Consider the following 27,866-nt stretch of genomic DNA (forward strand, 5'->3'; position numbering starts at 1 on the left):
TGGGCTTGGACTGTACAGCATGGATGGGCTCTGTGTGAGCCTTGTCAGTTTGGTTGCTCACCTTCCTGGACTTAGGGGGAGTTGGGAGGACCGTGGACTTAACATAGTGAAGGGAACCCTGATGGCTCTTTGGTCTGGAGTGGGAGGAATTGAGGGTATGGGTGGAAGGGATGGGAGGGAAGAGGGAGGAAGGGGGGTTGAGATGGAAATTTTTAATGAAAAATGGGGAAAAAACACCAATGATAGCCTATGCTGGAGAGGATGTGGAGTAAGGGGAACACTCATCCATTGTTAGTGGGAATGCAAACTTGTGCAACCACATTGGAAATCAGTGTGGTGGTTTCTAAGGAAACTGGGAGTCAACCTACCACAGGACCCAGCAATCCCACTCTTGGGAATATACCCAAGAGATGCCCAATCATACTACAAAAGTATTTGCTCAACTATGTTTATAGCAGCACTATTTGTAATAGCCAGAACCTGGAAACAACCTAGGTTCCCCTCAATAGAAGAATAGATAAAGAAGGTGTGGCACATATACACTTTAGAGTACTACTCAATGGTAAAAAAACAATGACATCTTGAATTTTGCATGCAAATGGATTGAAATAGAAAATACCATCCTGAGTGAGGTTACCCAGACCCAAAAAGAGGAATATGGTATGTACTACCTATAAATGGATTCTAGTCATAAATAAAGGACATAGAGCTTATAATTCATGATCCTAGAGAAGCTAAATAAGAAGGTGTACCCAAAGAAAAACATATTGTTATCTTCCTGGATATTGGAAATTGAGAAAATTGCCGGGCAGTGGTTGGGAGCACAGTGTTGGGGGTGAGGTGGGGATAAGAGTGATGCAGGGAGAGAAGGGAGAAAGAGAGGATGGAGAGAGCATGAGAGAATGGGGTGGTTGGGATTGAGGAGGGGGATATGGGAGCAGGGAAGAAGTTATCTTAATTACGTGAGCCATTTTAGGTTTTGCAAGAGACTTGACTCTAGAGGTGTTCCCAGGTGTCCAAGGAGATGTCCCCAGCTTGTTTATTGGGCAGCAGAGGAAAGGGTGCCTGAACTGGCCTTGTCCTATAGCCACACTGATGATTAACTTGCATATCACTATAGAACCTTCATCTGGTGATGGATGGAGATAGAGACAGAGACCCACATTGGAGCACTGGACTGAGCTCCCAAGGTCCTAATGAGGAGCAGAAGGAGGGAGAACATGAGCAATGAAGTCAGGACCACGAGGGGTGCGTTCACCCACTGAGACGGTGGGACAGATCTAATGGGAGATCACCAAGGCCATTTGGAATGGGACTGATGTAGCATGTGATCAAACCAGACTCTTTGAATGTGGCTGAGGGTGGAGGCTGACTGAGAAGCCAAGGACAATGGCACTGGGCATTGATTCTACTGCATGGACGGGCTCTGTGTGAGCCTTGTCAGTTTGGATGCTCACCTTCCTGAACCTGGGGGGAATTGGGAGGACCTTGGACTTCCCATAGTGTAAGGAACCCTGACTTCTCTTTGGCCTGGAGAGGAAGGGAATGGGGGTGTGGGTGGAGAGGAGCAGAGGGAAGTGGGAGGAGGGGAGAAGATGGAAATTTTTAATAAAAAATGATTACTGGTTGCTGTCTACAATCTGATGGTAGTAGGGTCCTGTTGATGAAGACAACACTTACATCACTGAACACAGAGAACCTGAACCTATGCCCAATTAAAAGCTACTGACTGATCTGCACAGTACAGGAGGACAAAGGTATTCAACAATATCTCCCAACCACAAGTCCCACAAAAAAGGAATTGTCATGAGATTCAGTTTGTTGTATAACATTATTAAGCATTCAAAATATATACTAAAAAAGAGTGAGTTTCTTCTTGATATGGAATTGTGAAGTACTCATCATGATTCCATCTTCGAGTAGATCTAGAATTTACTGCTAGTTAGGTTGTAGAGTTCTGCCAGAGTGAAATAAAACAGAGACTCATGGACAGAGTACTAAATTTTCATTTATTTGGAGTGATTAATGAGGGTCATAATATTTCTAAATAATGGAAAGCTACTTTCCAAACTGTATTAGAATAGTGAAGGATGGTCCCAAAGTTAAGGACTTCTGTCTTCAGATTCCAGATGTTATTTCATTGCATATATTAGCCTTTGTTGGAGAAAAGTCTGTGGTCTCCATAGATGATTTGTTGAGACAGTTCTGTGAGAAGTCATGGGGTGAAGAAGATCTTTCTTCTCAGATTAACATTTCCTGACTTCCATGTACACACTGGGATCTGTGGAAAATTCTTTGGGAATCTGGGAAATGGAAGTGGTCAATTTTTGTTTGAAGATGCGATCCAAGTCTAAGTATGTCACCTCCTGAACTTCTTGTCTTTTAGTGTCCTAGAAAGGAGTAAACTTAAAGCAATGTTTTATGCACATAATTTGCAGACAATGAAGAAATATTAAAACACATGGAAGAGAACAGACTCAAGAGGACCCACCTGCCTGTTCAGTGTTGGACTCACATCAGATTCTTGGTCCACGGGGGCTGCATTTTTAGGGGAAAGATGTAATCAAACAAACATAGTAAAGTTTTTCTGCAGTATAATTTCAAATCAAAGTACTAGCGAGAGATACGGTAAACCCATGGTTATTCACCTGCCACAAATTAGAATCAAAACATCTATACTCTATAATTGCCATTCCATCCCACAATGCTGTACCCTAGTATTTTTCCTTCAGTATAGTCTCCCACTCTCCCTTACTTCCTCCATCTCTCCTTTCTCTTTTTCTTTCTTATAATATCTTCTCCTAGATATTAGAACATATTTTGAATATGAAAATGCAGAAATGCATGGAGGAATTAGTTATCTGAGAGCCAAGGGAAAGAGCAAGACTTTTTTTCTGTTTAGAAAACCCTTCCTCAATTTACCTGTATTGGCCCAAGTATCCTTTTGTAAATGAAGAACACACCTGTATTTCTCTGGTCTTGCTTTCTCACTCTACACAGATGACATTCACTGGCTTGTTCCTGAGACTTATTGTTTTTAACGAAGTAACAAGAATAAAGGAGGATGATGAGGAAGACAAGGCTCAAGGTCGCTGACAGCCCCACAAGTATATGCTTATTCTTGTGGTTATCTGGAGGAAGATATGAATCCAATAAGAGGTAAGTCTTAGGATCACCATTTTGATAGATTTAATAGTATTTATTTGTTGACATAAGTTTCTGTCCTGTCTGGTCCTGCTGTTGTTCAGGTCTAAAGAAATATATAAAAGTTGGGGTAAATGTATGCCTGGCCAGTGGCTGGACACCTTGGGAAAGGAGCACAGGCATCCTCCAATCCCCTAAACTCTCTGGCCATTCAGCGGGGCTTCTCCCTGGCTTCTGCCTTTCTCTACTTATCCCATCCCAGCTTGCCCCCAAGCACCCCTTTCAATCTGCAGAGTCATAAGATCCCCCAATTCAGCCTGCTTCAGGGTTGAGGGTCTGGGGAAAAAAGTGGTGAGTGTAACTGCTGCAGGAGTTTCTTTGTTCCACTGAGCCAGCACCTAGCAAGCCTTCCCTTTTGTCTGTGAGGTCCTTGGCCAGCAAGAGGCCTTGCTCCTGTACAAGGAGATCCATCTGAAGGGGTAAGTGTGTGCTTGCCTTGGCCAGCCAGATGCCCTGGGAATGGAGGACAGGCCCCCTCCACTTCCCTAAACTTTCTGGCCATTCAGCAGGACTTCCCCCTGGCTACTGGCTTTCTCTATTTACCCCATCTTATCTTGCCACCAAGTACTCCTCTTCATCTGCAGGGCCCTTAGATCTACCACCACAGCCTACTTCAGGGTGGAGGAAATCTTAGAGCCAACTGCAATGCTGAGGGGACCTAAGAGAGGGCAGAACAAGAAAAACCCCCAAGTACACAGTTAGCCACAGCAAAGATTGGACCAAGATGCCAAGACTCTCCTGACCACATTTGAAGGAAGAGATGGGCAGGCGCCAATTCAAGAATTCCTCCAACAACCTGAAAAGCAACAAGATAACACCAGAATCCAGCGAACATGCAACAGGAAGGCTTGAACTCCCTAATCCAGAAGAAGTAGAAGAAATAGACTTTAAACGTAACATTATGAAAGTGATAGAGACCCTTAAACAAGATGTGAAAAACTCCTTCAAAGAAATGGATGAGAAGACTAACAAAAAGAAAGAATAAATAAATAAATCTCTCAAAGATACCCAAGAAAACCAAGAAAGAGCAATCAATCAGGTAATGGAAACAGTTCAAGACTTGAAAACTGAAATGGAGGTAATGAAGAAGACACAAACCGAGGGATGGTTGGATATGGAAAAGCTGGATAAATGAACAGAAACTGCAGAGGCAAGTGTTACCAACAGAATACAAGAGATAGAAGAAAGAATCTCAGACGCTGAAGATACTATAGAGGAAATAAACTCATTGATCAAAGAAAACAGCAAATCCAAAAAATTCTTTGAATCTTTCTTTTACTACTCATCTCTCTTTTTCTGACTACATGATCTTTAATTTAACAAGCAATATGGGTAGAATTTAAGCCATTGCTTTGACGGCTGGATCCAGCCCATTCCTTAGCTTTCTATGATTCCAGCCTCATGACAGAGGTACTGGCTGTAGCCATGTTTATTGTCACAACTCTATGGCATTTCAAGATCCCTGACAGGAAGCAAGCTGCCTCAGTGTGCTCACAAACCACAGTCAAATGCTTCATAGTTGGACCACCTGCCTGAAAGAGTCAGAGTTTGCCCTGGCAGAACAGCCCAGAAAGCTGGCATTTTAAAACAGCACAGCTTTTTTCATGCTATCGCTAAAAACCAGAAAGCATTCCTTCAGCTTTTATCAATACCATTTAAGCGTTTTGTGGCAGGACCTCTTACAGATCTGTAGGGTTTTGCAGCTAAAGCTGAGTCAGGAAGCCTCTCTTAAATGGGAGTGCTCGCTTACATCTAGCAAGCCGAGCAGACCCAAGAAATTGCTGCTACCAAGAAAACATGCTGGTCAGCGAGCCACTTGGCCTGCAAGGAGACCTGATAGTCTGCCAGAAGATCCATCATTCATTGGGGTGAGTGAGGAGTGAGTGCCTGAACCGGGCAGCTGCCCTGAGAGGGACCACCGACATTCCCCAACTCTCCCTACCACCCGCACACTTCCTGCTCTTCCTGCAGGGGTTATTCTCCCCGGATACTGCCTCTCTCTTCCTGTCCCTTCCCAGCTTGCACCCAGAACCCCCTACCCCGCCTCATCCTCCCATCTTTGGGGCCACAAAATCCCACAGCTCAGCCTGTTTGGGCGCTGGGGTCCTGGAATTGAGTGCACCCAGGCCGGTGGGAGGTCCCCTCCTTCATTAGCCTGCCCCAGCAAGGCAGGCCCTTTGTCAGCGAGCAACTTGGCCTGCAAGGAGACCTGACAGTCTGCCAGAGGATCCATCATTCATTGGGGTGAGTGAATTGAATTCATTGGGGGGAATTGAACTTCTCAAAGAAGACCCAAAGGGGATTATTCAGAGGAAGAAATGGGCAGGCGCCAATGCAAGAATTCCTCCAACAATTTGAAAAACAACATGAAAGCACCAGAACACAATGAAGTTATAACAGGAGGACTTGAACACACTAATCAAGAAGAAGTAGAAAAAATTGACTTTATGAAAGTAATAGAGTCCCTTAAACAGGAGGTGAAAAACTCCCTTAAGGAAATGGATGAGAAGAATAACAAAAAGTTTGAAGAATTGAGTAAATCCGTAAATGATATCCTAGGAAACCAAGAAAAAACAATCAAACAGATAAGGGAAACAGTGCAAGACTTGAAAACTGAAATGGAGGCAAGGAAGAAAACACAACCCGAGGGCCAGCCGGATATGGAAAATCTATGTAAATGAACAGAGACTACAGAAACAAGCATAACCAACAGAATACAAGAGATAGAAGAAAGAATCTCAGATTCTGAAGATACCATAGAGAAAATAAATGCAATGATCAAAGAAAACAGCAAATCCAACAAATTCTCATCACAAAACATTCAGGAAATCTGGGACACAATAAAAAGACCAAACCTAAGAATAATAGGCATAGAGGAAGGAGAAGAATTACAGCTCAATGGCCCAGAAAATATATTTAATAAAATTATAGAAGAAAACTTCCCAAACCTAAAGAAAGATATTCCTATTAAGGTTCAAGAAGCTTACAAAACACCAAATAGACTGGATCAAAAAAAAAATCCCCCCGCCATATTATAATCAAAACACAAAACATACAGAATAAAGAAAGAATATTAAGAGCTGCAAAGGTAAAAGGTCAAGTAACATATAAAGGAAAACCTATCAGACTAACACCTGACTTCTCTATGGAAACCATGAAAGCCAGAAGGTCCTGGATAGATGTTTTGCAGAAACTAAGAGACCATGGATGCAAGCCCAGATTACTATACCCAGCCAAGCTTTCATTCACTATAAATGGAGAAAACAAAATATTCCAGGATAAAAACAAATTTAAACAATACATAGCCACAAATCCAGCCTTACAGAAAGTAATAGAAGGAAATTCACAATCAAAGGAGTCCAACATTGCCCAAAATAACTCAGACATCTAGTGACCCTTCACCAGCACATCTCAAAGAAAGGAAACACACAATCTCTACTACCAAATGAAAAATGACAACCAGAGTTAACATCCACTGGTCATTAATATCACTTAATATCAATGGACTCAATTCACCTATAAAAAGGCACCGGCTAAGAGATTGGATACAAAAACAGGATCCCACATTCTGCTGTTTACAAGAAACACACCTCAACCACAAAGACAGACATCTACTCAGAGTAAAGGGTTGGGAAAAGGTTTATCAAGCAAATGGACCTAAGAAACAAGCGGGTGTGGCCATACTAATTTCTAACAAAGTTGACTTCAAACTAAAATCAATCAGAAGAGATGGAAAGGGACACTTTATACTCATTACAGGAAAAATCTATCAGAATGAAGTCTCAATCCTAAATATCTATGCCCCTAATACAAAAGCACCCACTTATACAAAAGAAACATTACTAGAACTCAAGGCAGCCATCAAACCAAACACACTGATAGTGGAAGACATCAACACTCCTCTTTCACCAATGGACAGGTCAATTCGACAGAAACCTAACAGAGAATTAAGAGTCTTAATAGAGGTAATGAACCAAATAGACTTAACAGACATCTATAGAACATTCCACCCAAACAGGAAAGAATATACCTTCTTCTCTGCGGCTCATGGAACCTTTTCGAAAATTGACCACATACTTGGTAACAAAGCAAACTTCCACAGTTACAAAAACATATTAGCGGATCACCATGGATTAAAATTAGAATTCAACAACAATGCTACCCCCAGAAAGCCTACAAATTCATGGAAACTGAACAGTCAACTACTGAACCACACCTGGGTCAAGGAAGAAATAAAGAAAGAAATTCAAGTCTTTCTTGAATATAATGAAAATAAAGACACAACATACTCAAACTTATGGGACACTATGAAAGCAGTGCTAAGAGGAAAATTCATAGCACTAAGTGCCCACTTAAAAAAAATGGAGAAATCACACATTGGAGACTTAACAACACACCTGAAAGCTTTAGAAAAGAAAGAAGCAGACTCACCTAGGAGGAGTAGAAGACTGGAAATTATCAAACTGAGGGCAGAAATCAACAAAATAGAAACACAGAAAACAATCCAAAGAATCAATGAAACAAAAAGCTGGTTCTTGGAGAAAATCAACAAGATTGACAAACCCCTAGCCAAACTAATCAAACGGCAGAGAGAGAACACATAAATTAATAAGATCAGAAATGAAAAAGGGGACATAACCACAGACACAGAGCAAATTCAAAGAATCATTAGATCTTACTACAAAAGCCTGTATGCCACAAAATTGGAAAATGTAAAAGAAATGGACACTTTTTTAGATAAGTACCATATACCAAAGTTAAACCAGGACCAGGTAAATGCTCTAAATAGTCCTGTTAGTCGCGAAGAATTAGAAAGTGTTATCAGAAACCTCCCTACCAAAAAGAGCCCAGGACCTGATGGGTTCAATGCAGAATTCTACCAGAACTTCCAAGAAGACCTAATACCTATACTCCTTAAGGTGTTTCATAATATAGAAACAGAACAGTCATTGCCAAATTCCTTTAATGAAGCTACAATTACCCTGATACCTAAACCACACAAAGACTCAACCAAGAAAGAGAATTACAGGCCAATCTCACTTATGAACATCGATGCAAAAATTCTCAATAAAATACTGGCAAACAGAATCCAAGAACACATTAGAAAAATTATCCACTATGATCAAGTAGGCTTCATCCCAGAGATGCAGGGCTGGTTCAACATACGAAAATCTATCAATGTAATCCATCATATAAATAAACTGAAGGATAAAAAACATATGATCATCTAATTAGATGCAGAAAAAGCATTTGACAAAATTCAGCACCCCTTTATGATAAAGGTCTTGGAGAGATTAGAGATACGGGGATCATTCCTAAATATAATAAAGGCTATTTACAGCAAGCCGACAGCTAACATCAAATTAAATGGAGAGAAACTCAAGGCCATACCACTAAATTCAGGAACGCGACAAGGCTGTCCACTCTCTCCTTATCTCTTCAATATAGTACTTGAAGTTCTAGCAATAGCAATAAGACAAAACTAGGGGATCAAGGGGATTCGAATTGGAAAGGAAGAAGTTAAACTTTCATTATTTGCTGATGACATGATAGTGTAAAAAAGCGACCCGAAAAACTCCACCAAAGAACTCCTACAGCTGATAAACTCCTTTAGTAGTGTGGCAGGATACAAGATCAACTTCAAAAAATCAGTCACCCTCCTATATACAAAGGATAAGGAAGCAGAGAAAGAAACCAGAGAAGCGTCACCATTCACGATAGCCACAAATAGCATAAAATATCTTGGGGTAACTCTCACCAAGGAAGTGAAAGACCTATTTGACAAGAACTTTAAGTCTTTGAAGAAAGAAATTGAAGAGGACACAAGAAAATGGAAGGATCTCCCTTGCTCTTGGATTGGGAGCATCAACATAGTAAAAATGGCAATTCTACCAAAGGCAATCTATAGATTTAATGCAATCCCCTTAAAGATCCCATCAAAATTCTTCACAGATCTTGAGAAGACAATATTCAACTTTATATGGAAGAACAAGAAACCCAGGATAGCCCAAACAATCTTATACAATAAAGGAACTTCTGGAGGCATTACCATCCCTGACTTCAAACTCTATTACAGAGCTACAGTATTGAAAACAGCTTGGTATTGGCATAAAAATAGAGAAGTCGACCAATGGAATCGAATAGAAGACCCAGATCTTAACCCACAAATCTATGAACACCTGATTTTTGATAAAGGAGCTAAAAGCACACAATGGAAGAAAGAAAGCATCTTCAACAAATGGTGCTGGCATAACTGGATGTCAACGTGTAGAACAATGAAAGTAGATCCGTGTCTATCACCATGCACAAAACTCAAGTCCAAATGGATTAAAGACCTCAATATCAATCTGAACACACTGAACCTGTTAGAGGAGAAAGTGGGAAGTACTCTACAACAAATGGGCACAGGAGACCGCTTCCTATGTATAGCCCCAGCAGCACAGACATTAAGGGCAACATTGAATAAATGGGACCTCCAGAAGCTGAGCAGCTTCTGTAAAGCAAAGGACACTGTCACTAAGACAAAAAGGCAGCCTACTGACTGGGAAAAGGTCTTCACCAACCCCGCAACAGACAAAGGCCTGATCTCCAAAATATATAAGGAACTCAAGAGACTAGACTTTAAAATGTTAATTAACCCAATTAAAAAATGAGGCACTGAACTGAACAGAGAATTCTCAACAGAAGAAGTTCGAATGGCCAAAAGAGACTTAAGGGCATGCTCAATCTCCTTAGCAATCAGGAAAATGCAAATCAAACCAACGCTGAGATACCATCTTACACCTGTCAGAATGGCTAAAATCAAAAACACCAATGATAGCCTTTGCTGGAGAGGATGTGGAATAAGGGGTACACTCATCCATTGCTGGTGGGAATGCAAACTTATGCAACCGCTTTGGAAAGCAGTGTGGAGGTTTCTCAGGAAATTTGGGATCAATCTACCCCAGGACCCAGCAATCCCACTATTGGGAATTTACCCAAGAGATGCCCAATCATATTACAAAAGCATTTGTTCAACTATGTTTATAGCAGCATTATTTGTAATAGCCAGAACCTGGAAACAACCTAGATGCCCTTCAGTGGAAGAATGGATGAAGAAAGTGTGGAATATATACATATTAGAGTACTACTCGGCGGTAAAAAACAATGACATCTTGAATTTTGCATGCAAATGGATGGAAATAGAAAACACCATCCTGAGTGAGGTAACCCAGGCCCAAAAAGATGAACATGGGATGTACTCACTCATAATTGGTTTCTAGCCATAAATAAAGGACATCGAGCCTATAATTCATAAAAAATCCTAGAGCAGGTATATGAGAAGGTGAACCCAAATAAAAATATATAGTTATCCTCCTGGATATTGGAAGTAGACAAGATTGCCGGACAAAAAATGGGAATATAATGGGTGGGGGGGATGGAGGGATGGGGGGCTGGGGAGAGAAAAGTGTGACGTGGAGGATGGGAAGAGCTTCGGGGAATAGGATGGTTGGGATATAGGAAGGGTGGATATGGGAACAAGGAATTATATATCTTAGTTAAGGGAGCCATTCTAGGGTTGGCAGAGACTTGACTCTAGAGGGGTTCCCAGGTGTCCAGGAAGACGCCCCCAGCTAGTTCCTTCGGCAGCTGAGGAGAGGGTGCCAGAAATGTCCCGATCCTATTGTCATACTCATGAATATCTTGCATATCACCATAGAACCTTCACCTGGCATTGGATGGAGAAAATGACAGAGCCCCACATAGGAGCACCAGACTGAGCTCTCAAGGTCCTGATGAGGAGCAAAAAGAGGGAGATCATGAGCAAGGAAGCCAGGACCACGAGGAGTGCTTTTACCCATTGAGACGGTGGGACAGATCTAATGGGAGACCACCAAGTCCCGTCGGAATGGGACTGATGGAACAGGGGACCAAACCGGACTCTCTGAATGTTGCTGACGGTGGAGGAGGACTGAGAAACCAAGGACAATGGCAATGAACATGAACTCTACAGCATGGACGGGCTCACTGTGAGCCTTGTCAGTTTGGTTGCTCACCTTCCTGGACTTAGGGGGAGCTGGGAGGACCTTGGACTGAACATGGTGAAGGGAACCCTGATGGCTCTTTGTCTTTGGAGAGAGGTGGTGTGGGGATGTGGGTGGAGGGGAGGGGAGGGAGGGGGGAGGAGAAGGCGAGGAGATGGATATCTTGAATAAAAAAATGAGGAAATAAAGAAAGAAAACATGCTTTACTCTATTTTTCCCCAAGCTTTCTCAGCTTTCTGTGGATGCAGTTATCTATGTGAATGGCATTCTGTAACATGCGGGCCAGCTCGTTGGGGTTTCTGTCCTGTCCAGTCCCACACCTGCTTAGTCCCAGAGAAAATCACACAGAGATCTCCATAAATTATAAAACTGATTGGCCCATTAGCTCAGGCTATTTCTTAGCTCTTGTAGCTTATATTAACCATTATTCTTATCTATGTTAACCACATGGCTCAGTACCTTTTTCAGTGGGGCAGGTTACATCTTACTTCTTAAGTGATTTGGTAAGGACTGGGGAGGAATGGGCTTCCACCTTCCCAGTGTTTTCCTGTTCTCCTTCACCCTGCCTCTACTTCCTGACTAGGTTGATCCACCTATACTTCCTGCCTGTCCAATCAGCGTTTATTTAAAACATGATTGACAGAATACAGACAATTCTCCTGCACCACTAATCACAACAGGTTTTAATGCAGAATTCTACCAGAACTTCCAAGAAGAGCTGATACCTATACTCCTTAATGTGCTTCACATAATAGAAACAGAAGAGTCATTGCAAAACTCTTTTTATGAAGCTACAGTTACCCTGATACGAAAACCACACAAAACTCAGCCAATTAAGAGAATTATAGAACAATCTCAGTCATGAACATCAATGCAAAAATTCTCAATAAAATACTGGCAAACTGAATCCAAGAACACATGTAAAAAATTATCCATTATGATCAAGTAGACTTCATCCCAGAGATGAAGGGCTGGTTCAATATACGAAAATCTATCAATATAATCCATCATATAAATAAACTGAAAGAAAAAAATCCATTTGATCATTTCATTACATGCTGAAAAAGCATTTGACAAAATTCAACACCCCTTTATAATAAAGATCTTGGAGAGATTAGGGATACAAGGGTCATACATAATATAATAAAAGCAATATATAGCAAGTCAACAGCTAACATCAAATTAAATGGAGAGAAACTCAAAGCCATTCCACTGAAATCAGAAACAAGACAAGGCTGTCCACTCTCTCCATACATCTTCAATATAGTGCTGTGACGTAGGAGGGTCTTCTTTCATTGGTTAATTAATATAGAAAACTGCTTGGCCTGATAGGTCAGAACATAGGTAGGTGGGGAAGACGGAACAGAATGTTGGGAGGAAGAAAGCAGGGAGGCAAATGCCTCAGGCAGTCACCATGCCTCTCCTCCATGAGATCAATGCAGGCTAGAATCTTCCTGGTAAGCCACCACCTCATGGTGCTACACACATTAATAGAAATGGGTTAATTAAGATGTGAGAATTAGCCAGTAAGAGGCTGAAACGAATGGGCCAGGCCATGTTCAAACGAATATAGTTTCCATGTAATTATTTGAGGTAAAGCTAGCTGGGTGGTTGGAAGTGGCCCACAACTCCTTCTACAGTGCTGGAAGTTCTAGCAATAGCAATAAGACAACATAAGGAGATCAAGGGGATTCAATTTGGAAAGAAAGAAGCCAAACTTTCATTATTTGCAGATGATATGGTAGTGTACTTAAATCCAAAAACTTTACCAAAGAACTCCAATAGCTGCTAAACACCTTTAGTAATGTGGCAGGATACAAGATCACCTCCATAATCAGTAGCCTTCCTATACACAAAGAACAAAGAAGCAGAGAGGGAAAGCAGAGAAACATCACCTTTCACGATAGCCACAAATAGCATAAAGTATTTTGGGGGTAACTCTCACCAAGGAAGTGAAAGATCTATTTGCAAAGAACTTTAAGTCTTTGAAGAAAGAAATTGTAGAGGATACCAGAAAATGGAAGGATTCCCATGCTCTTGGATTGCTAGGATCAACATAGTAAAAATGGCAATTCTACCAAAGGAAATCTATAGATTCAATGCAATCCCCATCAAAATCTCAACATAATTCTTCACAGACCTTGAGAGAACAATAATCAACTTTATATGGAAAAACAAAAACCCAGGATAGCCAAAACAATCCTATACAATAAAGGAACTTCTGGAGGCATTACCATCCCTGACTTCAAACTCTATTACAGAGCTACAGTAATGAAAACAGCTTGGTATTGGCATAAAAACAGAGACTTTACCTACCAATGAATCAAATTGAAGAAATAAATATTAACCCACAAGCCTATGAACACCTGATTTTCGATAAAGGAGCTAAGTACACAATGGAAGAAAGAAAGCATCTTCAACAAATGGTGCTGGCATAACTGGATGTCAACTTGCAGAAGAATGAAAATACATCCATATATATCACCATTCACAAAACTCAAGTCCAAATGGATTAAAGACCTCAATATAAATCCAACCACACTGAACCTAATAGAAGAGAAAGTGGGAAGAATGCAACACATGGGCACAGGAGAATACTTCCTACATATAACCCCAGTAGCACAGACATTATGGGCAGCATTGAATAAATGGGACCTCCTGAAGCTGAAAAGCTTCTGTAAACTGAAGGATACTGTCATTAAGACAAAAAGGCAACCTAGTGATTGGGAAAAGATCTTCACCAAACCCACAACAGACAAATGTCTGATCTCCAAAACATATAAAGAACTCAAGAAACTAGACATTAGAACTCTAATTTATCCAATTAAAAATGGGGTACTGAACTGAACAGAGAATTCTCAACAGAAGAAGTTCAAATGGCCAAAAGACACTTAAGGTCATGTTCAACCTCCTTAGTGATCAGGAAAATGCAAATCAAAACAACTCTAAGATGCCATCTTACACCTGTCAGAATAGCTAAAATCAAAAACACCAATGATAGCCTATGCTGGAGAGGTTGTGAAGTAAGGGGTACATTCATCCGTTGTTGGTGGGAATGGAAACTTGTGCAACCTACTTTGGAAATCAGTGTGGCAGTTTCTCAGGAAACTGAGAGTCAACCTACCTCAGGACCCAGCAATTCCACTCTTGGGAATATACCCAAGAGATGCCCAATCTTAGTACAAAAGCATTTGTTCATCTATGTTCATAGCAGCATTATTTGTTATAGCCAGAACCTGGAAACAACCTAGATGCCCGTCAATAGAATGGATAAAGAATGTGTGGAATATACACATGTTAGAGTACTACTACTCAGCAGTAAAAAACAATGACATCTTGAATTTTTCAAGCAAATTGATGGAAATAGCAAACACTATCGCAAGTGAGATGACCCAGACCCAAAAAGATGAATATGATATGTACTCACTCATTAGTGGACTCTAGCCATAAACAAAGGACATTAAGCCTATATATAGTTCACAAGCCTAGAGAAGCCAAATAACAAGGTGAACCAAAGGAAAAACATATAGATCCTCCTGGAAATTGGAAGCAAACAAGATCACCGGGCAAAAGTTGGGAGCATGGTGGTGTGGGTAGATGTAGGTGTTTGGTTGGGGGATGGGGTGAGGGGGAGAGAGAAAGAAGAAGGGAAAAACTGGGGAGAGCTTTGGGGAGTGGGAGGGTGGAGATGGAGGAAGGGCTGATACAGGAGCAAGGAAGAAAATATTTACATTAAGGGAGCAATTTTAGGGTTGGCAAGAGAATTGGCTCTAGTGGGGATCCCAGGTGTCCACAGGGATGTCCCCAGCAAGGTCCTTGGGCAGCAGAAGAGAAGGTGCCTGAACTGGCCTTGCCCCACTATCACACTGATGATTATCTCAAATATCACCATAGACTCCTCATTGGGCAATGGGTGGAGACAGAGACAGACACCCTTATCAGAGCAATGGACTGAGCTCCCAATGTACAGTTGAAGAGCAGAAGGAGGGAGAAGATGAGCAAGGAAGTTAGGACCATGAGGGGTTGGTCCACCCACTGAGACAGTGTGCCTGTTCTAATGGGAGCTCACCAAATCCAGCTGGACCAGGAGTGAATGAGCATGTGATCAAACCAGACTCTCTGAATGTGGTTGACAATGAGGGCAAACTGAGAAGCCATTGATAATGGCACTGGGGCCTGTTTCTACTGCATGTACTGGCTTTTTAGAACCCTAGTCTATTTGGATGCCCAGCTTCTTAGGCCTGGATGGAGGGGGAGGGCCTTGGACTTCCCACAGGCAGGGTATTCTACCTTCTCTTAAGGAGGGAGAGGGAGGGAAGAGGGTGAGTGAGGGAGCGAGACTGGAATGGGAGGAGGGGAGGAAGTGTAAATTTCTGAATGGAAAAATAAAAGAAATACACAAAAGTCTACATTAAGTATAAATCAATTGGCCTATTATTTCAGGCTTCTTATTAATTAATTCTTACATCTTAAATTGTCCCATTATTCTTGTCTGTGTTAGCCACATGGCTTGGTACCTTCATCAGTGAGGTATTCTCATTTTGTTTCCTCTGTGTCTGGCTGATGACTGCAGACTGACTCCTTCAGACTGACTCTTCCCTCTTCTAAGAATTCTCCTGTTCTCATTGTCCTACCACTACTTCCTGCCTGACTGCCCCACCTATACTTATTGCCTGGCTACTAGTCAATCAGTGTTTGATTAAAAATAATACAAGTGACAGGATAAAAGATGATTGTTCCACAGCATTTATTTATTGAAGGATGATTAATATGATATTTTTAGGGCAAGAGTCTTGATAGAGAACCTACTAATAATATGCATCTCAATGGAAATAGTGTTAAACCGACTCTTAATGAGTTATTATTATAACCATATTTTAATGCATTTTTCACCTCTCAGCAGTGGAGTCTATATTTGTGATAGATGGTGATCAATAGAGATACCCACAGTTGGGTTAAGTTGCAGAGAATAAGAGATCATAGAATTGTTGGCCCTAAATGAGACATCTATATCATATATCCTTCTCCAAATATTCACCATCATTGTGAAAGTGATGGAAGAAGAGATTGCAAAAGAGGCTCTGTACGACTATAAGGAAACTGTCTTCTGTACACTGCAGGACAGTTGAATACATAAACTTTCCAAGAGGTCATGGTAGCAAGCCCAAGAGTGATGCAAGTTCAAACTAGATAAATTCCCGGCACAGAAAGACAAGGTGGACATGATGTCCTACCCCTGGTCAAGGGGCTGTAGGCAATTGATAACTGTTGGGAAGAGGAGTGTCAGTTTTAGGAGAGTTGTTGCTAGTAAGATGACCATGCTCCTTCAGAAGTCTACACCTCCATGAACATATATGCATTATGCATATGGCAAAGACCTGAAGGACACCATGTAGAGGTCATGTGTTTACTATCTTAATCTGAGATTGGTAGTAGTGTTCAGTTAATCTGTTTAGCAACTTCTATATCTACAACACTCTCGAGCCAAACAAAGAATTGTCTCTCAGGAGAAAAGTAAAGTCAAGTCTATTCCATCATAGGCAATATTTTTATAAAACCATCCTTTCTTCTCACTTTCTTCCTCTCTCAGGCCTCATAACATTTTCTCCAGGAGGAACTGAAATAGAATGAGCAGTTTATCATTCCTGGAAGGGAGTAAAATATGCTCTCCTTTTCACTTGTAGGAGATCTCAGACATAGTTTTCACTCTACTCCCGAAAACTTCTGATGTTGTGAGTTATAAGAATCAGAGAGAGAAGATGATAATCCTAAGACTACTGAGCTGTGATGGATCTGAGTCAAAACATGAACCCAAGAGTTTTTGGTCCCTACGTTTCCATGACAGAGAAGAGGAAAAATTACTCACTAGTTTTGGAGTCTGGTTTGATGCATGAAGTACAATTTCTTGATGAGCTTACTAGGGAAGGGGAGAGAAGAGAGAGAAGGTTCATCAAAGACTTTGTACCTTCCCTGTTTCGAAAGTCTTTTGGATTTGGATAGTAAGTAGCACTCACTCCACCTCTTAGTGCTGAGTCTTTAGTGTTATATGATGCCATTAGGTAGTTTGCTTTGAAGTTTTGTTTTCAAATTGTGATGTGTCAATGGGAATACCATGGAGATATCTATGTGAGGCAGAGATCAGGACTGCTCCATCTGTGACCTACCCAAACTGATTGAAAATTTATCCCTAATGAGTCTGTCCTGACCTCTTTTTAATTCTCCCCGGAGACCTACACATTCCAGTGTGGTTGACCAATCAGGATAAGGATTGTTGGGGAAACACCTTGTCTATTATTTTGTGATATGATATTCATTCTCAAAATAAATAAAAAAATTTAAAATGAAATATAATTGTATCTCTTACTCTATCCCTGTCATCTCTCCAGCTCCACCCAGGTAGCCTTCTTTCAAGTTTTCCTACACACTTCCTTATCTTGATAGCCTCTTTGTCTTTTATTAATATTGTTAAGTGTATATGTACACACACACAAATATATATATATATGTATATATGTATATGTGTATACATAATATACAGATTATGTATATGTGTATTTACTGAGTCTCTCCATTATCAGTAGGATGGTTCTCAGAAATGGTTTTAGAGTTTCATTAGTCAAAAGACATGATGAATATATAAGACTTTCTTACCTGTGACAGAAATGTACAGTGGGTCACTTGGGGATGACCACACATGGGAAGAGTTCCTGAAAAAGCCATAGCACCTATAGGTCCCAGACTGGATCATAGTAACAAGTAGGAAGTTGGCCTTGAATGTCCCTCTGTGGCTCTGCTCTGCAGGCAGTCCATGTCCCTGAGGTACCCCTTCCCTGGACAGATGGAACATGTCAAACTGATAGTCAGAGGTGCAGGACAAGGTCATGTTCTCTCCTGACATCACCACAGGTCCCCTTATGGCTGAAAGAGAAGGTTTCTTGTACAAACCTGGAAGAAAGGAGGCAGAGAGAGTTAGAGGGGCAATTCTTTACCAGTGTTCAATCACTCCTCAGAGTTCTGTCTCCCTGCTTCCATTTCTGTGATCACTCTCTCTCAAGCTCAACCTTCATGTCTTGTTTTTTCTACCTCCCTGTTTCTTTCTATCTCCCTCTTTTCTTCTATATTATCTTACTGATTCTTTGACTTAACATCAATCCTATAATCATACATTTGCCTCAGTTTTATTTTTGGTAATTTATACCTTTATATGCATAGGTTCATACCATCTTTCTTTTTATATTTGTTTTATAAACAGATATTTAACTTAAGAAACAATTGGCTTTATTATTGAACATTCAAATATGTAATATATTTTTATATTTGTTTTCATTAAAAAATTGAAATTAGAATATAATTACATTATTTCATGGCCTCTTTTCCTTTCAGTGTTGTTACATATATTTATATATGTAATCTTAATCACACTTATGCTATCATTCTCGCTTGTCCCTCAACTTCCACTGATCCCATTCCTTTGTTATTTTTTATACTTTTAAGTTTTTCCAAATATTCTGTTAAACAATGGGTTTAGTTAGAGGTACTTGTTATTTTTCTTTGGTTTTTCGAGACAGAGTTTCTCTGTGGCTTTGGAGCCTGTCCTGGAACTAGCTCTTGTAGACCAGGCTGGCCTCACAGAGATCCGTCTGCCTCTGCCTCCCGAGTGCTGGGATTAAAGGCATGCACCACCACCGCCCGGCTTGTTATTTTGTTTTTATTAACATATAAATCAATGTACTTCATTAAGACATCACATATAGTACATTTTGTTCATTTTCTTTCCAATTCCCTCCCTTATACCTTTGCTGGTTCTTTTCTGCATTTAGCCTTCCATGGCATATATATTCTTCCTCTTTATACATCCCTCTTTGTTAATCTCCTTCCCATTCTCATGGTTATTTCCCAATTTCATGACCTACAACTTCTTTATCCTTTGTATATTAAAAATGTAGAATCTGACCTCATTCTAAGTAATTAATTTTTTCTTGTATCTTTTTCATATCTGTGTTAATGGATCTCTTTTCCAAATGCAGGATATTCTATTAATGTGGTGTTTGTTTTCCGATGATCTCTCACTTAATACTCTTTGTGTGTATACTTGTCAAGTATAATCTTCCATCAACCTCCATATCTCTGCCTTAAGTTATCCAATATTTACAATTATTTTTTCCATCTCTACTTTCAAATCTTCCACTCAAACTTAAGACTTTTGCAGGTTTTCTCTTCCCACACATGCCATGCTTACATTTTCCTCAGCCCTTTCTATCTTTGCATCTTTCTTTCAGTCCCCCCGTCTCCCTTACTATTTGTTTGTATTTCCATGCCTCTGCATTATTTATTTCTGTGTATCCCAGGGGGAACTGTTAGAAATTTTTTTCACTCATCCTAGAATGTCTGAATAACTTGGGAACATAGACTGACAACAGTTTGAAAATGCAGAGAACAAACAGCACTTGATGGTCTGCTCAATTACCCATGGTTATGCTATTTTTTGATGAATAATAAGTCAACTACAGGAATTGAAGAACTGTCAAACTAGGTAAAATGTTATGTGTTCCATTTTTATCCAGACCTCATATTCATTAAAAAACAAGCCCCACTCAGCACATAAACTCATATCAGAAAAATGACATGTTTATGCCTCTGACAGATGACTTGAAGAGGTGGAAAGTAAACCCAATTCTGAAGTGTTGATGTTATTGAATATTAGTAGAAGGATGTCATTGTCTCTGATTATATCAATTTCACTGAGTCACCCCTTTCTCTTTCCCTCTAGGTATGACTCCATTGACCTCTCTGTATCTGGGCTTTATATTAACCAATGGTCTTTCTTGTGTGTCAGTTTTCAGTGTTTATGTCAGTAATATATTTACCAAGGATGCCTTTCTCTAAGTTCCCCCCCACCTCATTTTTCCCACCACCTCCCAGGATGTCAAGTCTATAGAATAACAGTTCTGTATCACAAAGAGGATGAGGACCAGTTAGCCACCCTCTTACCTGTGATCTTTATGTCAACAGGGTCACTGAATTCAGACCACTCATATGGTGTTTGGTTATAAGAACCATAGCATGTGTAAACACCAGCATGGTCAGGTGTCACAGGACCTATTGAGAAGTTGGCATGGAACCTCCCATGATGAGATTTTGCGGGAAGCTGGAAAGAGCCATTGATTATTTGCTTTCTATGTGAAGTCAAAATGAAAGTGTCAAACATAATCTCTGAATGACACTCTAGAGTTATCTTCTCTCCTGATTTTACCAGGGGCGTTGACAGGACCAATAGGAAAGGCTTCCTGTAGATTCCTATAGAAATAGAGAGATTGTGAGTAAGAACCTGACCTCAGTCTATATATCCCAGAAAATCTATGGTTTTCCACCTTATGTTTTTCCTGTCAGTGTCCCAGTGTCCTTGTCTGTGTTTATGTCAACTTTGTACACAATCTTTTCCACCTTTCTCTGATTATTTCTGACTTTGGTGACTCTGGTAGCAGTACAGTATTTTCTCACTGGTTTGTTGGGAGAAAGTGTCTGCTGAACCAGTCTATTCTAGCCACTATTGCTCTTTTCTATGTTCAGGGAAGGCAGAAAACATGGCAAGCTTTTGGCTGGGTTCTTTCATTAGTCCTTTTAATGATACTTTTGAATGACTATAATCATTGGCAAGGTAAGATAATTAGTAGTGAAGGTAGGTATTAGGAAATCTCTGCTGAACTTTTCTATGGTTCAAAATTCTGTAAGGCTATTCAAATATGGTATCATGAGTATTATTTCCTACAATAAATGAATATATTACTTTGCTGATTTAGTGACCTCTACACTTCCCTGCCCAGTTCTTAAGTTGGCCTTGACATTGACTCCTGTTTTAGTTTCCAATTGCTATCATAACAATTAATCACAAATGTGATTCTTAAGAAAAACACGTGTTGTGAAAACCAGAACTCTGAAACAAGCTGAAATAGCATAAATAAGTGATATGCAGGAATGTTACTGCTGAAATCACTAGGTAAGTATTTATTACTTTGTGCCTTCCAGTTTCTAGAATCCTCATGCTTTTATTGGCACTTGGACCCTTCCTCCACTGTAAGAGTTAGCATTAGGATGTTTCCCTCATAATGTTAATTATGCTTATAATAGTATTTTTCCTCATTTAGTTTTATGCTTCCTTGTTTTTCTATAGAGCCTAGATAATTCAGGCTATTCTCCTATCCTGATGTCAAACTGTTAATACCGGGATTCCATCTTCAAGCCCAAATTATCCCTGACTTAATACTCCTTAACACTGCCTTAACATGCACGAAGTCTCAGGGAGAAGAAAATACACATCCTTGTGTTTATGTTTTGTTCACCAAGGTATCCAACTGCCTGTGTTGAATATTACTTTGTGATACTGAGACTCTGCCTAAAATTAGTCCTGAAAATTCTATTGTGTGGAGATTTGAGAAAATGAAATGATAATCCAAACATGATCTCTGACCTGAAATTATGATCTTCAGAGGGTCACTGTGTGATGAGAGTTCACTAGGACATTGACAATTATAATCATAGCATCTGTAGGTTCCTGCATATGCTCTTGTCACTGGACCCAGGAGAAGGCTCTTTTGGAATATTCTCTCATGGATCTGAGGGATAGGGTCTCCATATTCTTTGTACAGCTTGAATGTGGTATACTTATTAGAGTCACAACGAAATTCCACATGCTGTCCATTAGGGACTACAGGGCTTGGCCAGGCAGACAGTGAAGGCTTGTCATGACTTCCTGCATGAAGATGCACGGAGTAAAATAATTAATGATCCCCCTTCATTCCTGACATCTGAGTCTCCAGTTTTCACTTCTTCATGGTCCTTTGTACAACAAGTTTCTCTGAATTGCAACATCCTTATTTCAGAGTTAGAAGCTGAAATACTCAGGGGATTCAGGAAGTGAACACATATCATATGTACTGGAAAGTTGAACTTGCAAAGTTCAAAAGTGAACCTTTCTATTTCTACAGAAACAGTAAGCTACTGGTCCTGCTGGATTTTAAGAGGTGGTATCAAACAGCAGTTTATCTGCCTGAAAGTAATGCAGGGAGCTCCAGGGTTTTGGTTTTCATCATAATCACCCATAGTGAGATGTGCTTTCAATAATGCTTTTGAGTCCTCCCCTATATTTGCAAATAAGTTCTCAATCATACTGCTATTAGTAATATCAGTAAACTCACAAATTTACCTATTTGAACGTTTTTGCATCATTGTTTGTTCTGTTCCGTGTTACCTTTATGTGGTGAACAGATTTTCCTGTGTTATATATTCCCAAGAAAAGTCGTATACACAGTAGTGTCATTTTCATGTAATGGGTGTTCCCTAACTACAACATACATAATGTATATCATTCTATGATAAGATACATTAACTGAGAATTCTTAGTAAGTATTAAATAATGAAGTAAATTTGGTTATAAAAATGTAATCTAAAAAGAAGCTACATCAGTTGACAAGTGGGAAAGATTAATATGTGAGAAGACAGATGGGAACTGTGCACACTAAGACAGTAGAAAAGGCATGCTCTTGATTCAACTTCACAGTCTCTAGAAATCTAACAATACTTAGATTAAAATTAAATTGTAAGCATCCCAGACCTCAGGAATGAGGGTGAATGAGCCCATAGACCAAATAAATAAAGAAAATCTACAACAAAATAGGAGGAACGAATCCTTCTAACTGTCCCTTATATACTGTTGTATAGACATTCATTTACAGAGGTCATACTGACTCATTTTAAACACTAAGAGTGATATAGGTTAGAGGCAGACATATAGTTTCCACACCATTTCAAGGCTTCTTGCATATGAAACTTCAAGAGTATAGCCTTCTGTGATACTTGGGTCACTTAATGATAAAAAAGGATTTCAACTTATGATTGTCAGCCCATGAATCTTGGTTGTTGTTCTGTATTTAATGGTGGATGTTCATGAGAGAAGAGACAAATAGCAAAACACTTCAGTGAGGAGTATATAGACTCTAGCCAGTATAGATATTTTGCAGCACTCCTCAGCAGAGGTGATCATGGATGCCAGTGAGAGACTGGCCCTGATTGTGAAGTATGTCCAATGATCTTATTTGACCCAGAAGCCAAAGTAGCAACATCATCTGATCTTAAAACAGAAGAAGTAAGCTAGTTAAACCAGCAAAACTGATGTCAAGGTCATCCTGTTCATGATTGCAACTAGTTTTCCCAACTACATTATCAAGTTAGACTAAATACAGAGCCCCACATTGGAGCACCAGACTGAGCTCCCAAGGTCCTGATGAGGAGCAGAAGGAGGGAGATCATGAGCAAGGAAGTCAGGACCGTGAGGGGTGCGTTCACCCATTGAGACGGTGGGACAGAACTAACGGGAGACCACCAAGTCCAGTTGGAATGGGACTGATGGAACAGGCAACCAAACCGGACTCTCTGAATGTGGCTGACAGTGGAGGAGCACTGAGAAACCAAGGACAATGGCGATGGGCTTTGACTGTACGGCATGGATGGGCTCTGTGTGAGCCTTGTCAGTTTGGTTGCTTACCTTCCTGGACTTAGGGGAAGTTGGGAGGACTTTGGACTTAACATAGTGAAGGGAACCCTGATGGCTCTTTGGCCTGGAGAGGGAGGGAGTGGGGGTATGGGTGCAAGGGAGGGGAGGGAAGGGGAAAGAGGAGGGGAGGAGATTGAAATCTTTAATAAAAAATGAGGAAAAAATGTTGATAGAGTGTTTCAATAGTATACTTGATACAACAGGAGAATGAGTGAGGCTAGATCAGGCATTATATAGTCTTATGGGTAAATACAGAACCTGAATGAAAAAGCAATGAAGAATGACAAGATTTTTTGATACCATTTAATACCAAATTATCAGTCATAAAAATTCAAGAAAGGATAAAGAATTATAGAGGCTTCCTTGGGTGTATAGGGGAGGAGATAGAACTAGGATAAGGTTAGACAGGGGGATAAATGTAATTAAAACACATTGTATAAAATTCTAAAAGAATCATTAACATATTAAGAAAAAGATAGAAATAACAGAACTAATTAAAAAAACAGAAACAACATAGAGAAGCAATGCTATCACACTGTTGAAAAGAAGTAAAATGAACATGATCAGGTCCAAGAAGGTCCAACCACACAAAAAGTTGAATTGAAATAATCAGAATCACAGAACATATTTTATCATAAGAGATCCTGATATCAGAATTAAAAAAGAAGTAAAAACCAAGTGAGGGGCTTCCAGTACAGTTACTATCATACTTCAGAGAAAATATCTACAGGTCCTAAGAAACAAGGATGATGCATTCAATGAGGTGAGTGGAGAAAAAACCTGCCTATAAATATCAACAACACTGGCCTTCGGAAAAAGAGATAATGAATTTCTCAGAAAAATTTTAGCAGAGTTCAATCACCATAAGCACAGGAAATGCTGTGAAGTTCTTCAAGCAGAAAGAAAAGGCTGCTAATGAGTTACATGGAAGCATCTTCACATAGAGAATGTAGAGTAGTTCACTAATAGCAAGTCAAAATAAGAGGTAGCAATATTGTGCTGGAGATATACATATTTTATCATTTGTATATATCTTTGAAGACAAAAACAGCAAGTTCAATGGTTTTTCAAGTGACAAATATACATAGAAAGTCATAAATTACAGCATCAAAATTTCAAAGTATGTGGAGGTGGTTAGGTTAGAGTGTTGCAAAATAGATTTTAAAACAATTGATTAATCTCCATGTTTTTTGAACCATACTTTTAATCATAGTTCTTGGGTAGAAGAGGCAGGCCAATATCTGATTTCATGGACAGTCTGATCTACAAAGTGAGTTCTAGGATAGTTAGAGATACACAGAGAAATCCTTTCTTGAAAAGATGAGAAAATGCTTATCTGAACAAAGTTGATGCCTTTCTCATCCAGGGGCAGTGTCTGGGACAATCTCAGACAGATCTGAGAGGCTGGATTCTGGCATCATAACTTCACAGTTCAGAAGATTCACCAAGGAGCCATTCACAGAAGCCACAAGACAACACACTGTGATTCTGATCTCTTGTTATAATAAAACCTATTTTTTGGGATGGGTAGTAACTCAAGATTTTAACAATGGACTCACCTGCTTGTGCCAACATCCTCAGGATTAGGAAGGAGCCTGAAAAGAAAAACTCATTATGGATGATCTATCTCCTTTCAACAGCCTAGCCTTCTGACCTCCCCATCCCTGTTGGGCCTCCATACATTAGAATTAGAGACCGCTTTGTTAAGATGAACTCATTAACCAGTATCCACCATGGAAGCTAGTGTTTCTGCTGTGGTCAGTTCCAGTCTTCTAGGCTAATATTTCCACCCTGACACCCCACGCCATTTATTCCCAGTAGGACTCACCAAGCCACACAATGCTTTTGAGCACAGAGAGCATGGTGCTTCTTTAGATCACAAGAGGCAGAGCTGGAATAAAACATACAGGATGTCATGAGAGTCTTGAAGTATTTATCTAACCACAGCACGGAAAGCTGACCAACATAGCACATCCGCTTTCACCCCATGTTTATGAATTTTCTTCCAGACATGTTTTCTCTGTAGCCGTGGCTAGTCAGGAATACACTTTGTAGAGCAGGCTGGTTTTCAATTCAAAGGTCTACTGGAGAGTGCCCAACAAGTGCTTGGATTAAAGGGGTGGTCTATATAGGAGGGTTCACAAACACTCCCCGTTTTACCATAGTCTCAGACTAACACAGCTTTTTGGAAATTGTTTAGTTATAAATTGTTCAGCCACAGAATCTGCCATGATTACAATTGAGTTGCATCCTGGACCCAACACCTTTTCATTCAAATCATCAATTATTTGATTATTGTACTAAATGTTTGCAAGTTGTTGCTTTTTAAATATGAGATGCAATGTCTCCTTTGTTGTTCTTTGCAAAATTTCCAATGAATATTAGTCATGTTATAACAGCAATCCTATTGTGTCTATCAAAATGATGATGCTAGTAATAATCCCATATTGGATTATAATTATTCAATATTTTACTTCATTGTCTAGTTTATAGAATAATAAAATTCCACTTCATTTTAAAATTCAAAGAAATAAAGAAGTATATTTTTGCTTTAACTGAAAGTTCTTTTAAGATGTAGCATTAATATTTTTTTTCATGGTTTATTTTTTTATATTTAAAAATCTCCATCTCCTCTCCTCCTCCTCTTCCTTCCCTCCCCTCCCCTCCACCCATACCCCCCCTCCCTCCCTCTCCAGGCCAAGGAGCCATCAGGGTTCCCTACTCTATGTTAAGACCAAGGTCTTTCCAACTCCCCCCAGGTCCAGGAAGGTGATCGACCAAGCTGAGAAGGCTTCCACAGAGCCCGTCCATGCAGAACAATCAGAGCCCAGAGCCATTGTCCTTTGCTTCTCAGTCAGCCCCCACTGTCGGCCACATTCAGAGAGTCTGGTTTGGTCGCATGTTCCATCAGTCCCATTCCAACTGGAGTTGGTGATCTCCCATTAGTTCTGTCCCACCGTCTCCATAGGTGAACGCACTCCTCACGGTCCTGACTTTCTTTCTCATGTTCTCTCTCCTTCTGCTCCTCATCAGGACCTTGGGAGCTCAGTCCAGTGCTCCAATGTGGGGCTCAGTCATTTTCTTCATCTATCGCTAGGTGGAGGTTCCCTCACAGTCCAGACTTTCTTTCTCATGTTCTCTCTCTTTCTGCTCCTCATCAGGACCTTGGGAGCTCAGTCCGGTGCTCCAATGTGGGGCTCAGTCATTTTCTTCATCTCTCGCCAGGTGGAGGTTCTATGGTGATACGCAAGAAATTCATCAGTATGGCTATAGGAAACTGGCCTTTTCAGGCTCCCTCTCCTCAGTTGCCCAAGGAACTAACTGGGGGCGTCTCCCTAGGAACCTAGGAACCCCTCTAGGGTCAAGTCTCTTGACAACCCTCAGATGGCTCCCTAAATTAAGATATATGCTTCCCTGCTCCCATATCCACCCTTCCTGTATCCCAAGCATCCCATTCCTCCGAGCTTCCCCCATTCTCCCCTTCACGCTTTTCTCTCCGCATCTTCCCTTGGCGGCGTCTCGTCCCACCCTCAAGTTCCCAATTTTTGCCTGGCGATCGTGTCTACTTCCAATATCCAGGAGGATTACTATATCTTTTTTTGGGGGGTTCACCTTCTTATTATCTTCTCAAGGATCCCAAATTATAGGCTCGATGTCCTTTAATTATGGCTAGAAACCGATTATGAGTGAGTACATCCCATGTTCATCTTTTTGGGTCTGGGTTACCTCACTCAGAATAGTGTTTTCTATTTCCATCCATCTGCATGCAAAATTCAAGATGTCATTGTTTTTTACCGCTGAGTAGTATTCTAGCATGTATATATTCCACAGTTTCTTCATCCATTCTTCCACTGAAGAGCATCTAGGTTGTTTCCAGGATCTGGCTATTACAAATAGTGCTGCTATGAACATAGTTGAACAAATGCTTTTGTAGTATGATTGGGCATCTCTTGGGTAGATTCCCAATAGTGGAATTGCTGGGTCCTGGGGTAGGTTGATCCCGAATTTCCTGAGAAACCACCACACTGCTTTACAAAGTGGTTGCACAAGTGTGCATTCCCACCAATAATGGATGAGTGTACCCCTTA

General features: G+C 40.3%; 1 protein-coding gene across 1 annotated transcript; it reads right to left on the bottom strand.

Moving 5' to 3' along the window:
* Positions 1 to 2,246: 2,246 nt before the first annotated feature.
* Positions 2,247 to 25,640, bottom strand: LOC119805900 (killer cell immunoglobulin-like receptor 3DL1). The gene is made up of 9 exons (XM_038317665.2): positions 25,607 to 25,640; positions 25,338 to 25,373; positions 21,697 to 21,978; positions 20,220 to 20,525; positions 17,880 to 18,173; positions 17,095 to 17,133; positions 3,006 to 3,131; positions 2,492 to 2,538; positions 2,247 to 2,390 (listed from the first exon to the last, which is right to left on the bottom strand). The coding sequence occupies exons 1-9, from the start codon at positions 25,638 to 25,640 to the stop codon at positions 2,247 to 2,249; spliced, it is 1,308 nt and encodes a 435-aa protein (XP_038173593.2).
* Between the last annotated feature and the right edge of the window lie 2,226 nt (positions 25,641 to 27,866).

This window comes from Arvicola amphibius, unplaced genomic scaffold, assembly GCF_903992535.2.
Source record: "Arvicola amphibius unplaced genomic scaffold, mArvAmp1.2, whole genome shotgun sequence".
In the NCBI taxonomy this organism is placed as follows: Eukaryota; Metazoa; Chordata; class Mammalia; order Rodentia; family Cricetidae; genus Arvicola; species Arvicola amphibius.